Source organism: Neophocaena asiaeorientalis, unplaced genomic scaffold (assembly GCF_003031525.2).
Source record: "Neophocaena asiaeorientalis asiaeorientalis breed wild unplaced genomic scaffold, Neophocaena_asiaeorientalis_V1.1 scaffold524, whole genome shotgun sequence".
In the NCBI taxonomy this organism is placed as follows: domain Eukaryota; kingdom Metazoa; phylum Chordata; class Mammalia; order Artiodactyla; family Phocoenidae; genus Neophocaena; species Neophocaena asiaeorientalis.
Genome location: NW_020172144.1, coordinates 1,474,361 through 1,493,135, shown reverse-complemented (window position 1 = coordinate 1,493,135; position 18,775 = coordinate 1,474,361). Strand labels below are relative to the sequence as shown.

The 18,775-nt window shown below is 33.8% G+C and overlaps 1 protein-coding gene across 1 annotated transcript in view; it reads left to right on the top strand.

The window, feature by feature from the left end:
* Positions 1-18,775, top strand: part of CATSPERE (catsper channel auxiliary subunit epsilon) — a 238,213-nt gene that overhangs the window by 84,219 nt on the left and 135,219 nt on the right. Inside the window, exon 9 of the mRNA XM_024754501.1 lies at positions 10,067-10,559. Within this exon, the coding sequence (XP_024610269.1) occupies positions 10,067-10,559 (493 nt within the window). The remainder of the gene's footprint in view (positions 1-10,066; positions 10,560-18,775) is intronic.

Genomic DNA, 18,775 nt, shown 5'->3' with positions numbered 1-18,775 from the left:
AACTTTTAAAAAAATTTAAAAAAATTATTTTTAAAAAAAAAAAAAAAAAAAAAAAAAAAAACCGTAAGTAGAAATACGAAAATTATGAAAGAAAAACATATCACTGGTAAAGGCAAGACTATGGTAAAGGTAATAGATCAACCAACTATAAAGCCAGTATGAAGGTTAAAAGACAAAACTAATAAAATCATGTATAGCTACAATAATTAGTTTAGGAATACACAAAACAAAAAGATGGTGTAAAAAACAAAACCGTGAGAGGGGGAGTAAAAATATAGTGCCTTTAGAACATGCTCAAACACTTTAGAGCATGCATCACCTTAAAATAGACTGCTATGTACATAGGTTGTTATATAAGAACCTCATGGTATGGACTTCCCTGGTGGCGCTGTGGTTAAGAATCCGCCTGCCAATGCAGGGGATATGGGTTCGAGCCCTGGTCCGGAAAGATCCCACATGCCATGGAGCAACTAAGCCCCTGTGCCACAACTACTGAGCCTGTGCGCTAGAGCCCAAGCCACAACTACTGAAGCCCACACACCTAGAGCCCATGCTCCACAACGAGAGAAGCCACCACAATGAGAAGCCCATGCACCGCAATGAAGAGTAGCCCCTGCTCACTGGAACTAGAGAAAGCCCATGTGCAGAAATGAAGACCCAATGCAGCCAAAAATAAAATATTAAATAAATTAGTTAATTAAGAAAAAAAGAATCTCATGGTAACCACAAACCAAAAACCAATAATAGAGCCACAAAAAATAAAGAGAAAGGAATACAGCTATTGTACTAAAGAAAGTCATCAAAATACAAGGAAAGAGAATAAGAGAAGAAGAAAGGAACAGAGAACAACAAAAATAACCAGAAAACAATTAACAAAATTGCATAAGTACATATCTATCAATAATTACTTTAAACGGAAATGGACTAAATGCTCCAATCAAAAGACATGGAGTGACTGAATGGATTTAAAAGCAAGATCCATATATATGCCGCCTACCAGAGACTCACTTCAGATCTAAAGAAACACACACAGACTGAAAGTGAAGGGATGGAAAAACATACAGGCATACTTTGTTTTATTGTGCTTTACTTTATTGCACTTTGCAGATATTGTGTTTTTTACAAATTGAAGGCTTTTGGCAACTCTGCATCTGTCAAGATCAGTACCATTTTTTCCAACAGCATTTGCTCACTTTGTGTCTCTGTGTCACATTTTGGTAATTCTTGCAATATTTCAAACTTTTAATTATTATTATTTAGCTGATTATATTTAATGTAATATTATTATATAAGCTATTGTGGTTTTTGATCAATGATCTGTGATGTTACTATTGCAAAATGATTACAACTAGCTGAAGACTCAGATATTTGTAATTTTTACCAATAATGTATTTTTAATTAAGATGATATGTACATTGTTCTTTTAGAAAATGGTGTTGCACACTCAATAAACTATAGTAAGTGTACACATAACATTTCTATGCATTGGGAAATGAAAAAATTCGTGTGATTTGCTTTATTGCAATATATGCTTTATCACAATGGTCTGGAACTGAACCTGTAATATCTCCAAGGAATACCTGTATTCCACGCAAACAGAAGCAAAAAGATAGCTGGGGGTAGCAATATTTATATCGGACAAAATAAACTTTAACACAGGCTGTAATAAGAGACAAAGAAGAACATAACTAATGATAAGGGGATCAATCCAAGAAGAATATATAACACTTGTAAATATATATGCACCCAACATAGGAACACCTAAATACATAAAGCAAATATTAAGACAGAACAGAAGAAATTCACAGTAATACAAAAGCAGTAGGGTTCTTTAAACACCACTTATATTAATGGATGGATTACCTAGACAGAAAAGCAATAAGGAAACACTGACATAAAAAGGGAAACCTCCTGCACTGTTGGTGAGAATGTAAATTGATACAGCCACTATGGAGAACAGTATGGATTTTCCTTAAAAATCTAAAGATAGAGCTACCATATGACCCAGCAATCCCGCTACTGGGCATATACCCTGAGAAAACCGTAATTCAAAAAGAGACATGTACCACAATGTTCATTGAAGCACTATTTACAATAACCAGAACATAGAAGCAACCTAAATGTCCCTCAACAGATGAATGGATAAAGAAGATGTGGCACATATATACAATGGAATATTACTCAGCCATAAAAAGGAATGAAATTGAGTTATGTGTAGTGAGGTGGATGGACCTAGAGTCTGTCATACAGAGTGAAGTAAGTCAGAAAGAGAAAAATAAATACTGTATGCTAACGCATATATATGGAATTTTAAAAAGCAGTACTGATGAACCTAGTGACAGGGCAGGAACAAAGATGCAGATGTACAGAATGGACTTGAGGGCACGAGGGGGAAGGGGAAGCTGGGATGAAGTAAGAGAGTAGAATTGACATATATACACTACCAAATGTAAAACGGATGGCTAGTGGGAAGATGCTGGATAGCACAAGATCAACTCCAGGCTTTGTGACGACCTAGAGGGATGGGATAGGAAGGGTGGGAGGAAGGCTCAAGAGGGAGAGGATATGGGGTATATGTATACATATAGCTGATTCACTTTGTTATACAGCAGAAACTAACACAACATTGTAAAGCATTTATACTCCAATAAAGATGTTGAAAAAACTGACACATTAAATCAGGCTACCTTACGAGATGCATCCAAAGCATTCCACCCAAAAACATCAGAATACACATTCTTTCAAGTACACATGGAATATTCTCCAGGATAGATTACATGTAATGACACAAAAGAAGTCTCAATACATTTAAGAAGATTGAAATCATATCAAGCATCTTTTCCAGTCACAATGGTATGAGACTAGAAATCACCTACAATAAGAAACTAGAAAAAACACAAGCATATGGAGTCTAAACAACCATTGGGTCATTGAAGATATCAAAGAAAATAAACCAATACCTTGAGACAAATAAAAGTGGAAATACAACATTCTAAAGTCTGTGGGGTGGGGCTTCCCTGGTGGCACATTGGTTAAGAATCCACCTACCAATACAGGGGACACAGGTTCAAGCCCTGGTCTGGGAAGATCCCACATGCCACGGAGCAACTAAGCCCATGTGCCACAACTACTGAAGCCTGTGTGCCTAGAGCCCATGCTCCACAACAAGAGAAGCCACCACAATGAGAAGCCTGCACACTGCAACGAAGAGTAGCCCCCACTTGCCACAACTAGAGAAAGCCCATGCTCAACAATGAAGACCCAACGCAGCCAAAAATAAAATAAATAAATTTATTTTAAAAAAAGTCTATGGGACGCAGCAAAGGAAGTTCTAAAAGGCAAGTTTACAGCAATAAAGGTCTACATCAGGAAAGAAAAAAAATTACCAACAAACAACCTAAACTTACACCTAAAGGAACTAGAAAAAGAAGAACAAACAAAGCCCAAAGTTAGTAGAAGGAAAGAAATAGTGACAACCAGAGTGTGGAAACAAAACAGAGACAAAAAAGGAAGGAAGAGGGAAGAAAGTGTCAATGAAATGAAGAGTTGGTTCTTTGAAAGGATAAGCAAAGTTGATAAAACGTTAGCCAGACACATCAAGAAAACAGACAGTTGGCCTAGATAAATAAACTCAGAAATAAAAGAGAAGTTACAACTGACACCACAGAGATACAAAATATTATAAGGAATTACTATGAAAAATTATATGCCAACAAATAGGACAACCTGGAAGAAATGGATAAATTCCTAAAAACATACAATCTTCTAAGACTGAATCAGGAAGAAATAGAAAATCTGCATAGACCAATCACTAGTAATGAAATTGAATCAGTAATCAAAAAATTCTGAAAAACAAAAGTCCAGGACTAGACGGCTCTACAGGTAAATTCTACCGAACATTTAATGAAGACTTAATAACTATTCTTCTCAAACTATTCAAAAAAAAATTGAGCAGGAACTAATTCAATGAGGCCAGCATCAACTTGATACTAAAACCAGACCTAGACATTACAAACAAGAATATTACAAGTCAATATCACTAGTGAACACAGATGCAAAATTACTCAACAAAATATTAGCAAACCAACTTCAACAATTCATTAAAAGGATCATACACCATAATCAAGTGAGATTTATCCTGGGAAAACAAGGGTTATTCAATATCCACAAATCACTGAGATATACCACATTAATGAAATGAAGGATAAAAATCATGTGATCATCTCAACAGATGCAGAAGAGAACTTTTCACAAATTCCATTTATAATAAAGACTCTGAACAAAGTGGGTATAAAAGAAACATACCTGAACATAATAAAGACCACATATGACAAACCCACAGCTAATATCATACTCGGTGAAATGCTGAAAGCATTTCCCTAAGATCAGAAACAACACAAAGATGCCCACTCTCTCCACTTTCACCGACATAGTATTAAAAGTCTTATCCACAGCAATCAGACATTAAAAATAAATAAAATGAATCCATAATGGAAAGGAAAAAGTAAAACTGTTTGCAGATGACATGGTATTATATATATTAAAAATCCTATAGATCCCACCAAAATACTATTAGAACTAAAAAATAAATTCAGTAAAGATGCAGGAAACAAAATTAGCATATAGAAAGCTGTTGCATTTCTATACACTAGTAACAAAATTATTAGAAAGAGAAATAAGTGAAGGGAACTAAGAGGTACAAACCTGTAATTATAAAATAAGTCACAGGGAGGTAATATACAGTATAAGTAATATAGTCAATAATACTGTAATAATTTTGGTAACAGATAGTTACTAAATTTACCATGGTGATCATTTTGTTATTTATTTGATTGTCAGATCACTATGTTGTACACCTGAAATGAACATAATATTGTATGTCAACTGTACTTTAATAAAATAAAATGTTATATGTCTAGCTAATAAAAAAAATCCCGCGTACCCCAAAAAAAAAAAAAAAAAAAAAAAAAAAAGAAATTCAACTTTATGGTAACTAGATACAGAATAAGTATAGATTTAACTTAATTTTTTGGCACATGTATTTCAATTGGTTTCCACAATTGTTTCAACACATGTTTGTTGTACATCTACTAATCAAGCTACTGTTAGAAACTAGGGATATAGTCAAGGTCCCTACCTTCTGTATTCAAATTTTAATTGGGAATTCAAATTATTCTAATTCAAATTCTAAGATGGGAAATGGATAATTAACAATATGTAAACAATATAATATGTTGTATCAAGAACTATGAAAGAAATACACTAGGTGATAATACAGAGAGATCCATTTAGATACCATCTTAGAGGTGGCATTGAGTTGAGATAAAAGGTTTTACATGAACAAGTAATGTGAAAAAATGTGGAAAGACTAATCTAGGTTTTAAAAACAAACATACTTTAGAGATGTAACAGATACATAAACAGTACATAAACAGTTATAGACCAGTACATTTGAAAACTTAAAGAGAAAACATTCTAGAAAAATACAATTTTTTAAAGGTGACTCAAAAGGAAATATAGAAGTTGAACAAAGAAACTTAATCAATATTTAACAATCTTTAGGGAGGGGGATAGAGCACTAGCACAGATCATTCCAATCCTAAATTGCAGAATGAAGTTAGCAAATTATCATATGCCAATTCAGGCAAGGTCTGTATGAGAAAGAAAAATTATAGGCTTATCTCATTCATGAACTTAGATACAAAACTCTGAATAAAATATTAATAAAATAAATCCACCAATATATGAAAAGAGATATGACATATAATCAAGTTGGTTTATACCAGAAGTGCAAGGTTAGTAGTATAATATTTTAAATGTTTTAATGTAATTTACTACATTAATAGATTAAAGGAGAAAACTACCTAATCATCTTAATAGGGACAGAATGAAGCTTTACTTTATTCTTACCTCATATCATAATTACTTACCTCATATCATACATTAAAATAATCTGAGATTAATAATAATGATGATGATAATAATAATAAAATAACCTCAGAAGACATACATGTGGAAGGCTAAACTGAAAAACTTTTAAAAAGAGATAGGAAAATATCTTTATTGCCTCAGGATAGGAAAAAATTTCTATAATCAATAAAAGTACCTCAAATTATAAAAGCAAAGATTTGACAAACAACTCATTAATAGGTACATGAAATGATGTTTGACTTTATTAACAATTAGAGAAAAATATTAATAGCCCAGAAAGGTCTATTTTACATACACCAGATTGATAAATATTTTAACATTTTAGACTGTTGGTAAAAATATGTTTCAGCATTCAGGCTGCTATAACAAAATACCATTAACTGGGTGACCTATAAACAACAGTTTATTTTTCACAGTTCTGGAGGCTGGAAGTCTGAGATCAGGGTGCCAGTGTGGTTGGTTGAAGGCCCTCTTCTGGGTGTCAGAATTCTCATTGTATTCTCACCTGGTGGAACAGGCTGGGAGCTCTCTTGCGCCTCTTTTACAAGTGCATTAGTCCCACTTATGAGAGTTCTACCCTCATGACTTAAGCACCTCTCTAAGTCTCCACTTGCTATTACCATCACGTTGGGCATTAGGATTTCAATATACGAATTCTGGGCACACACAAACATTCACACCATAGAAATGTGCATCAATGGAACCCTTACATACATTGCTAGTAGAAGTATAAATTGGCACAAACAATTTGAAAGATATTTTTACACTGCCAGCCAAAGTTGAAGATGCATATATCAAATGGTTCAGCAATTCAACACCAGTATATACCTTAGAGAAACCCTTGCACAGTTGCATCAAGAGATGTGTGAAAGTATATTTGTAGCAGTATTGTTTCTAATAGGAAAAAAATTGAAACGCTAATTTCCATTCATAGAGAAATGGATAAACATTCTCTAGTATAATTATGCTATAGAATATATACATTATACAGCTGTGAAAAATAAATCAAACACAGCAACACAAATCAACATGAATGTATTTCACAAACATAATATTGAATGAAAAAAGCAAGTCATGGAAGAAAAGTACAGTATGATTCCATTTATATAAAATGCAAAAAGTTGAAAGATTAAATACTATGTAATTTATTAATACATAATGTGGTAAACTAGTTTTTAAAGCATGGGAATTGACCTTATATCCTGAAACCTTGCTATAATTGCTTATTAGTTTCAGGCATTTTTTGTCTGTTCTTGGGGATTCTCTACATAGATAATCATGTCATCTGTAAACAAAGAACATTTTGTTACTTCCTTCCCAATCTTGTAAAACTTTTATTTCATTGTCTTGTCTTATTGTGTTAGCTAGAACTTCCAGTATGGTGTTGAATAGAAGTCTTTGCCTTGTTCCTGTTCTTAGGAGGAAAGCATCTAATTTTTCACCATTAAGTTTTTTGTATATTTTTGTAGATGTTCCTTTATCAAGTCAAGGAAGCTCCCCCTCTGTTGCTAGTTTGCTGAGAGTTTTTATCATGAGTGGGTGTTGGATGTTGTCAAATGCTTTTACTACATCTATTGATATGATTATATGCTTTTTCTTCATTAGCCTGTTTATGTGATGGATTATATTAAATGATTTTTAATGTCGAACCAGACTTGCATAACTGGAATAAATCCCATTTGGTCATGGTAAATAAATCTTTTACACATTATTGGATTTAAAATGTCTGTAGCTTTATCTGTAATGTCTTTATCTGGTTTTGGTGTTAGAGTAATGCTGATCTCATAAAATAAGTTGGGAAGTATTGCCTCTGCTTCTATTTTCTGGAGGAGATTATAGAGTATTGACATCCTATATTCCTTAAATGTTAGAATTCACCAGTGAACCTCTCTGGGCCTGGTGCTTTTTGTTTTGGAAGGTAATTTGTTATTTATTTATTTATTTTATTTTATGCATATATCCCTATTCACATTATCTCTCTTTGTGTGATTTTTGGTACGTTTTATCTTTCAATTGGTCCATTTCATCTGAGTTATCGAATTTGTGGGCATAGAATTGTCCATTATTTGTTCATTTAATAAGGAGTATTCCTTTATTACTCTTTAATGTCCAGGAGATCAGTAGTGATGGCCCATTTTAATTTCCAATATTAGTAATTTGTGTCCTTTGTCTTTCTTTCTTAGCTCAACTAGAAGTTTATTGATTTTATTGATCTTTTCAAAGAACCAGCTTTTGGTTTCATTGATTCTCTCTACTGCTTTTCTCATTTAAATTTGCTGATTTCTGCTCTAATTTTTATTATTATTTTTCTTCTGATTGATGTAGGTTTATATTGCTTTTCTATCTCTAGTTTCTTAAGGTGGAAACTTAGATTATTGATTTTTAGTTCTTTCTTCTTTTCTAGTGTATGCATTTCATGTTGTAAATTTCCCTCTCCACACTGCTTTCAGGTCATCTCCCAAATTTGATAAGTTGTATTTTCATTTATTTCCAAATATTTTAAAATTTCACTTGAGGTTTCTTCCTTGATCCATATATTACTTAGAAGTGTGTTGTTTGATCTCCAAATATTTAGGGAAATTTCAGGTATCTTTCTGTATTGACTTCTAGCTTAATTACATTGTGATATGAGAGCATACTTTGATGATTTCTAATTTTTTAAGGAGTGCTTTGTGGCCCAGAATATGGTGCATCTTGGTGAATACTCCGTATGAGCTTGAGAAGAATGTGTATTCTGCTGTTTTAGGATGAAGTACTCTTTTTTTTTTTTTTTGCGGTACGCAGGCCTCTCACTGTTGTGGTCTCTCCCGTTGTGGAGCAAAGGCTCCGGACGCACAGGCTCAGCGGCCATGGCTCATGGGCCCAGCCACTCTGCGGCATGTGGGATCTTCCCGCACTGGGACATGAACCCGTGTCCCCTGCATCGGCAGGCTGACTCTCAACCACTGTGCCACCAGGGAAGCCCAGGATGAAGTATTCTTTAAATGTCAATTAGATCCAGTTGATTGATGGTGCTCTTCAGTTTAACTATGTCCTTACTGATTTTCTTCCTGCTGGATCTATTAACTACTTATAGAGAAGTTTTAAAGTATCCAGCTATACTAGTGGATTTTTATATTTATATTTTCTGTTTAATAATATTATATTGTATATTTGAAAGTAAGAGAGTAGATCTTAAGAGTTCTTATCATTAAAAAAAATTTTTGTAGCTATGTATGGTGATGGACGTAACTAGACTTACTGTGGTGATCATTTTGCAATATATAAAAATGTCAAATCATTATACTATACACCTAAAGCTAATAAAATGTTATATGTCAATTATATCTCAGTATTTTAAAAAATAAGGCCAGTGACTATATGTGAGTGGGTGGAAGAGGGGGAAAGAAGAGACATACAGGAAATTTCCAAGTTACTGGCAATGTTCTGATTCTTGATATGGATGATTATTACACAGGTGTTCATCTTGGTATTATTCTTTAAGGTGTGTGTTTTGTATCATATACTCTTGTATAACATGATTTATTATTTTGTTTTAAAAATTAGTAAATAAATGATATTTTAAAAGAAATAGCAATAAAATATGCATATGTACAGAATGTCAGATATCCATTTAACGAATGTTGCCTTGGATGCCATTAAAAACATCTACGGGCTTCCCTGGTGGCGCAGTGGTTGAGAGTCCTCCTGCCGATGCAGGGGACACGGGTTCGTGCCCCGGTCCAGGAAGATCCCACATGCCGTGGAGCGGCTGGGCCCGTGAACCATGGCCGCTGAGCCTGAGCGTCCAGAGCCTGTGCTCCGCAACGGGAGAGGCCACAGCAGTGAGAGGCCCGCATACCGCAAAAAAACAAACAAACAAAAAAAAAACCACGAATATTTGTTTGAGAATATGGAAACACATTCCAGGACAAAGAGCTGTAAGTGTCAAAACTGTTTCTTTGGGAACTTAAGTGAGGAATGAGGAGAAATGGGGCAGTGGTAATATTTTAGTACTATTTGTTTTGTTTTACTCAGACTTATGTTGATAAAAATAAAAATTTTTATAAAAGATAATAAATGTCAGCACCATGCAAGATAGATGAGAAGGAGGGGGTGCATTTTATTCTTATATTTTTTATTTTTCTCTTCTTAGGACCTGGCATATCTTGCTACCAATGACAAAATATGATGTGCTAAAGGAGATTAGAGGAAATCAAGTGGCTTTTCAAGATTGCTTTATTGCAGATATTTTTTTCCTGCTGACTTTTTCTTTGTTAACAATACCTGAGATTCCTGAGTTTTTACCAATATCTTCACCACAGGGTAGTCAGTTAATGGCAGACTGGGCTGCTTGTGTTCCTTCATTTGTTGTTGTGGTAGCTGATATGGAGACCTTTCAGACAAATGATTCATTCCGTACTTGGACCAGAATCAGAGTGCCTCCAAACATTCTGACTGATGATGAAAGACACAGTGTGTCTGATGTGACCCTATCACAGGATGGAATATTTTTTTTAATAAATGGTATCCTTTACTTAAAAAATTATAATGCATTCAAAGGACTGGGAAGCAATGTAAATCTTCCTGATGGTGGAATTATTGGCATTACATCAAGAAAATGGTGTTGGATCAACTATTTATTGAAGGTTAGTAAAACGATTACATATATGTATATTATACCTGCACATTTAGGTATATTTACCATACTGTTTAATACAGTGATATATCAGAGACTATACTATGCAGCTCTTTGTAGAATTATTTTTTTAAGATTTATTTTTTATTTTTTTAATTGATTTTTGGCTGCATCGGGTCTTAGTTGCGGCACACGGCATCTTTGCTGAGGCATGCAGGATCTTTCGTTGTGGCACATGGGTGTCTCTCTAGTTGTGGTGTGCAGGTTTTCTCTTCTCTAGTTGTGGAGAGTAGGCTCCAGGGCATGTGGGCTCTGTAGTTGTGGTGCATGGGTTCCAGAGCGTGTGGGCTCTGTAGCTCATGGCACACAGGCTCTCTAGTTGAGGCATATGAGCTCAATAGTTGTGGCACATGGGCTTAGTTGCCCCGTGGCATGTGGGATCTTAGTTCCCTGACCAGGAATCAAACCCACTCCCCTGCATTGTAAGTCAGATTCTTTACCACTGGACCACCAGGGGAGTCCCTGTAGAGTTATTTATGCTTGTAAATAACTCTATCTTTCTGGCCTATCTTCTCAGAGACCTCTTTACAGAGGTGTACCACCAACTACAGAGAATAAAACGAATCTAAAATATCTTTAATAGATTTAAATAAATGGAAAAGAAAATGGAAAGCATGAGAAAAAAGGAATCTATCAAATGACAAGGCAATGAGTAAAACTAAAAGCAAGGAAGTCATTACCATAAAATTTAGGATAATTGTTATCCTGGAAAGATGTAGTGATTGGGAGGGAGCATGTGTGATATTTGGGAGTTCTGATTATATTCTATTTTTTAATCTAGGTAGCTATTACACAGATTTCTGCTTTGTGATCAATCTTCCAGCTATTTATTTATTTATTTATACTTGGTCAATTTTCTGTATGTAGATTCTATTTCAAAAATTTTAAATATGTAAAAATAAATGTTAAAATATAACCTAGATAAAACTAACAAAAATTGAAATGTAAAATTCAATGATCACCTTAAATAGAAGATTGGATACAACAAAAATAACTAGTGCATTGGGAAGTAGATAAGAAGAAATCAAACAAAATGAAAAACTGGGAGAAATCAAGGAAAAGAGGGTAAGAGAGATGAAAGAAAGAATGGGAAAGAGAAGATTCAACATATATCTAACCAGAATTCCAAAATGAAATTTTAGCAAGAAAGAGAAAGAGCTGAGACTTTTTCAGACTTAAAGAAAGATATCAATCCTCAATCCATAAATATTAATAAATCCAAGTTGATATAGGAAAAAAGAAAACCCAGTTAGATACAAAATAGTGAAATTGCAGGGTATCAAAGACTAATAAGAGATATTAAAAACATCCAAAGAGAAAGGACAAATTACAAACAAAGTAAAGATAGTAAAACAATTAGAATCAATAGAAGTCAGAATCAATGGAAGTCAGAAGATAGTGAAATACTCAACTGACGTCAAGTTATTGGCAACCTAAAATTATATACATTCAATAAAACTATCCTCAAGAATAAGAATGTTTGAAACTATTTTAAGAATCAAAATCAGGGATTTTATAATATAATTAGAATAACTGAAATAAAATTCATTAGATGTGCTCAATAGCAGAATGGATATGACATGACAGAGGAAACAGTCAATAAGACTGAAGTTATATCAATAGAAAATTTCCAGTGTAAACAATAGATAAAAATTGTCAAAGTTGAACCAGGCCCCAGAGACCTGTGTGACAATACCAAAACGTCTAACAGACATGACATTGGAGTCCAAGGAGGAGAGGAGAGAGGATCATGTAGAAAAAAAAATCTGAATAAATAATGGCTAGAAACTTCTCAAATTTGGTAATAAGTATAAACTTATGGAGCCATGAAGCCCAACAGACTCCAGACAATGTAGCTGTAAAAGAAACTCATAATCAAACTACTAAAAACCAAAGGAAAAAAAAATGTGGAAGCAGCCAGAGAGAAGTGATACATCATATATAGGAGAACAATGATTCAAGTGATAGCTGATTTTTCCTCACAGGCCATAGATAACAGAAGGCAATGAAGCAGTATTAGTAGAGTACTGAAAGAAAGGATCATCAGCATAGAATTCTATTCCAAACAAACATGTCTTTCAGGAATTAAGGAGAAATAAAGACATTCTCAGATGAAGGAAAACTAAGAAAATCTGTTACCAGAATACCTATTCTAAAAGACATATATGTCTAATGAAGCTTATCAGGTGGAAGGGAAATGGAGAATTTAAAACTTCAATAATGAGTAAAAAACAACTGAAATGGTAGATATACAGGTAAAAATTATTTTAGACTAAAATCATTTTAATAAAATTATTTAATTAGATTTATTAATCTAATTTATTTAATTAGCTAAAATAAAATTCTAATCTAACAATTATTAGATTATTATTAGATTATATAATAATATTTAATCTAATAATAATAGATTGTTATTATATAATCTATTACATAGATTATTTTTATACTCTTAAGTTCCTTAAAGCTTAAGACTATAACATTTTTATATTCTTAATTTTTATATTTTTATACTCTTAAGTTCCTTAAAATACGTATGATATGTAAAAGCAAAATTTAAAATATATAACATTTTCTGGTGGGCTTTTTAATGTATGTTGATATAATGCATGATTATTACAGCATAAATGAAGAAGGATAAAAGAACCCATGGGGTAGTGAGCTTTCTTCATTACACTTGAAATGTTAAATGCATTATTATAACCCCTAGAGCAACCACTAAAAAATTATACAAGATAGAGTTTTTAAAACCTCAACAGATAAATTAAAATGGAATACTAAAAAAATAATTTCTTTTCAATAACCTAAAAGAAGACAGGAAAGGGAAACACAGAGACAAAAACCAGAGGATACAAACAGAAAACAACAAAATGGTAGTTAAATATAAACATGTCAATAATTTCATTAAATGTAAATGGCCAAAAAATGCTAATTAAAAGGCAGAGATCGTCAAATTGGATTTTTTTTTTTTTTTAAAGACCAAACTGTATGCTTCCCATAAGAAACCCACTTTCAATATAAGGAGACATAGTTGAATTAAAAGTAAAACATTGGAAAAGTATATACCATGCAAACACTAATTAAAGAAAATGGGAGTGGATTTATTAATATCAGACAAACTAGGAAAACAATTGGATAAAAAGGGACATTATATGATAAAAGGGTCAATTTGTCAAGAAGACATAGCAATCCTAAATGTGTATGTATCTAACAAACAAGCTTCATAGCAAATGAACCAAAATTAATTGAATGGAAAAAAGAAATAGATAAATCCACAAAATGGTTGGAAGATTTCCATAGTCCTTTTTCAGTAATAGATAAAACAAGTAGACAGGAAACAAGCAAGGATGTACAAGGATAAATAACACCAGTGGTCAGAAAACTACTGCCCATCTCAGTCAACTCAAGTCTGCTGTCTTGTGTGTAAGAAGTTTTATTGGAATATAGCCATGCTCGTTTGCTTATGTATCATCTCTGGCTGCTTTTGCCCTACAACAGCACTAATAAAAATTTGCAATAGAGTATGTGGACCAAAACTTAAATATTTACTATATAGCCCTTTCCATAAAAAGTTTGCTGACCCCTGAATTAACCAACTCGACCTAGTAGACATTTGTAAAATATACTCCACCCAACAACAGCAGAAAATATATTCTTTTCAAGTAAACATGGAATATTAGCAAAGATAGAGTATATTTTAGAACATAAGACAAATGTTAACAAATTTAAAAGAAGAGAAATCAAAATATGTTCTCTGGTCATAACAGAATTAAACTAGAAATCAACTTTTTAAAAACAGATATATGAAAAAAAAAACAGATATATGGAAGGTCATCAAGGATTTGAAATTTTGTAAATACACATTACAATGACCATTTGGACAAACACCATTTCAAGGGGAATTAAAAATTTTTTTTAATTTTTTGGTTTTGGCTCCATTGTGTCTTTGTTGCTGCACAGAGGCTTTCTCTAGCTGTGGCAATCGGGGTCTACTCTTTGTTGCGGTGCATGGGTCTCATTGTGGTGGCTTCTCTTGTTGCAGAGCATGGGCTGTAGGTGCATGGGCTTCAGTAGTTGCAGCACACAGGCTCAGTAGTTGTGGCACATGGGCCCTAGAGCACATGGGCTTCAGCAGTTGTGGCACGTAGGCTTAGTAGTTGTGGTGCACAGGTTCTAGGGCATGTGGGCTTCAGTAGCTGTGGTACATGGGCTCAGTAGTTGTGGCTCGTGAGCTCTAGACTGCAGGCTCTGTAGTTGTGGTGCACAGGCTTAGTTGCTCTGCGGCATGTGGGATCTCCCTAGACCAGGGCTCAAACCCATATCCCCTGCATTGGCAGGCGGATTCTTAACCACTGCACCACCAAAGAAGTCCCCTAAAAATCATTTTAACGAAATAAAAGTAAAACATTAAAACTATATCAAAACTGATGGAAGTGAAAGAAGAAATTGACAAATCCATAATTATAGTTGAAGATAAAATAGACAATTGTATAGAAGAACTGAACAACCAACTGAATCTAATTTATATTTATAGGATAGTCTACCCAACAACAGCAGAATATATATTCTTAGCAAGCGTTCATGGAACATTTACCAAGATAGACCATATACTGAGTCATAAATCAAACCTCAACACATTTAAAAGAATTTAAATCATATAAAGTATGTTCTCTAACTACAGTGGAATTAAACTAAGAGTCAATAACAGAAATATACCTGGAAATACCCCAATTCTTGGAAATTAAACAATGCACTTCTAAGTAATTCATGTGTTAAATAGGACATCTCAGGGAAATTAGAAAATCTTTTTTTAAATTATTTTAATTGAAGTATAGTAGATTTACAATGTTCTGTTAGTTTCAGGTGTATAGCACAGTGATTCAGATATATATATATATACACATGCATATATGTATATATATATATACTCAGTTTTATATATTCAGTTATATACATATTTATTTATATGTATATATTCTTTTTCAGATTCATTTCCATTATACGTTATTCGAAGATATTGAATATAATTCCCTGTAGATCCTTGTTGTTTGTTTTATATAGTAGTGTGTGTCTGTTAATATCAAACTCTTAATTTATCCCTCTCTGCCCACTTTCCCCTTTGGTAACCATAAGCTTGTTTTCTATGCCTGTGAGTCTGTTACTCTTTTGTAAGTAAGTTCATTTGTCTTATTTTTAAAGAGTCCACATATAAGCAATATCATATGATATTTCTCTTTCTCTGTCTTACCTCACTTAATATGATAATCTCTAAGTCCATCCATGTTGCTGCAAATGGAATTATTTCATTCTTTTTTAAGGTGAGTAATATTCCATTGGGTATATATGCCACATCTTCTTTATCCATTCATCTGTTGATGGAGACTTAGGTTTCTTCCATGTCTTGGCTTTAAATAGTGCTGCTGTGAACACTGGGGTGCATGTACCTTTTCAAATTATAGTTTTCTCTGGATATATGCCCAGGAGTGGGATTGCTGTATCATACGGTAACTCTGTTTTTAGTTTTTTAAGGAACCTCCTTACTGTCCTCCATAGTGGTTGTACCAATTTACATCCCCACCAACAATGCAGGAGGTTTCCATTTTCTCTACATGCTCTCCAGCATTTATTATTTGTAGACATTTTAATGATGGCCATTCTGACTGGAGTGTTTGATTTACATTTGATTTTCATGTGCCTGTTGGCCATCTCTATATCTTCTTTGGAGAAATGTCTATTTAAGTCTTCTGCCAATTTTTTGATTGGGTTTTTTTTTTATTGAGTTGTATGAGCTATTTTTATATTTTGCATACAAATCCCTGTCAGTCAGATTGTTTGCAAATATTTTCTCCTATTTAATAGGTTGTCTTTTTGTTTTGTTTATGGTTTCCTTTCCTGTGCAAAAGCTTTTACATTTAATTAGGTCCCACTTGTTTATTTTTGCTTTTATGTCCATTACTCTAGGTGATAGACCCCAAATAATATTCCTGTGATTTATCTTAAAGAGTGTTCTCCCTATGTTTTCCTCTAGGAGTTTTATAGTATCTCCTCTTACATTTAGGTCTTTAATCTATTTTGAGTTTATTTTTGTGTATGGTGTTAGGGAGTGTTCTAATTTCATTCTTTTACATGTAGCTGTCCAGTTTTCCCAGCACCACTTATTGAAGAGACTATCTTTTCTCCATTGTATATTCTTGACTCTTTTGTAGTGGATTAATTGACCATAAGTGTCTGCATTTATTTCTGGGCTTTCTATGCTGTTCCATTGATCTTTGTGTCTGTTTTCTGCCAGTACAATACTGTTCTTATCACTGTAGCTTTGTAGTATGGTCAGAAGTCAGGGAACCTGATTCCTATAGCTCTGTTCTTTCTCAATATTGTTTTGGTTTTGGGGGGTCTTTTGTGTTTCCATAGAAGTTCTAAAATTCTTTGTTCTAGTTCTGTGAAAAATGCCATTGGTAATTTGACAGGCATTGCATAGAATCTGTAGATTGCCTTGCATAGTATTGTCATTTTAACAACATTAATTCTTACACTCCAAGCACATGTTATATATTTCCATTTATTTGTGTCCTCTTTAATGTCTTTCATCAGTGTCTTTTTTTTTTAACATCTTTATTGGAGTATAATTGCTTTACAATGGTGTGTTAGTTTCTGCTTTATAACAAAGTGAATCAGCTATACATATACATATAACCCCATATCTCCTCCCTCTTGTGTGTCCCTCCCATCCTCCCTATCCCACCCTTCTAGCTGGTCAGAAAGCACCAAGCTTATCTCCCTGTGCTATGTGGCTGCTTCCCACTAACTATCTATTTTACATTTGGTAGTATATATAAGTCCATGCGACTCTCTCACTTCGTCCCAGCTTACCCATCCCCCTCTCCATGTCCTCAAGTCCATTCTCTACGTCTGTGCCTTTATTCCTGTTCTGCTCTGATGTTCTTCAGAACCTTTTTTTTTTTTTAGATTCCATATATATATGTGTTAGCATACAGTATTTGTTTTTCTCTCTCTGACTTACTTCACTATGTATGACAATCTCTAGGTCCATCCACCTCACTACAAATAACTCAATTTCCTTTCTTTTTATGGCTGAGTAATATTCCATTCTATACATGAGCCACATCTCCTTTATCCATTCATCTGTCAGTGGACACTTAGGTTGCTTCCATGTTCTGGCTATTGTAAATAGAGCTGCAATGAACACTGTGGTACATGACTCTTTTTCAATTATGGTGTTCTCAGGATACATGCCCAGTAGTGGGATTGCTGGGTCGTATGGTAATTCTATTTTTATTATCCTAAGGAACCTCCACACTGTTCTCCATAGTGGCTGTATCAATTTACCTTCCCACCAATATTTCCAGAGGGTTCCCTTTTCTCCACACCCTCTCCAGCATTTACTGTTTGTAGATTTTTTGATGATAGCCATTCTGACTGGTGTGAGGTGATACCTCATGTTAGTTTTAATTTGCATTTCTCTAATGATTAATGATGTTGAGCATCCTTTCATGTGTTTGTTGGCAATCTGTATATCTTCTTTGGAGAAATGTCTACTTAAGTCTTCTGCCCATTTTTGGTTTGGGTGGTTTGTTTTTTTGATATTGAGCTGCATAAGCTGCTTGTAAATTTTGGACATTAATCTTTTGTCAGTGGCTTCATTTGCAAATATTTTCTCCCATGCTGGGGGTTGTCTTTTCATCTTGTTTATGGTTTCCTTTTCCTTTGCTGTGCAAAAGCTTTTAAGTTTCATTAGGTCCCATTTGTTTATTTTTGTTTTTATTTCCATTTCTCTAGGAGGTGAATCAAACAGGATTTTGCTGTGATTTATGTCACAGAGTGTTCTTCCTATGTTTTCCTCTAACAGTTTGATAGTTTCTAGCCTTACATTTAGGTCTTTAACCCATTTTGAGTTTATATTTGTGTATGGTGTGAAGGAATGTTCTAATTTCATTCTTTCACATGTAGATGTCTAGTTTTACCAGCACCACTCATTGAAGAGGTTGTCTTTTCTCCATTGTATATTCTTGCCTCCTTTATCAAAAATAAGTTGACCATATGAGCATGGGTTTATCTCTGGGCTTTTTATTCTGTTCCATTGATCTATATTTCTGTTTTTCTGCCAGTACCATACTGTCTTGATTACTGTAGCTTTGTAGTATAGTCTAA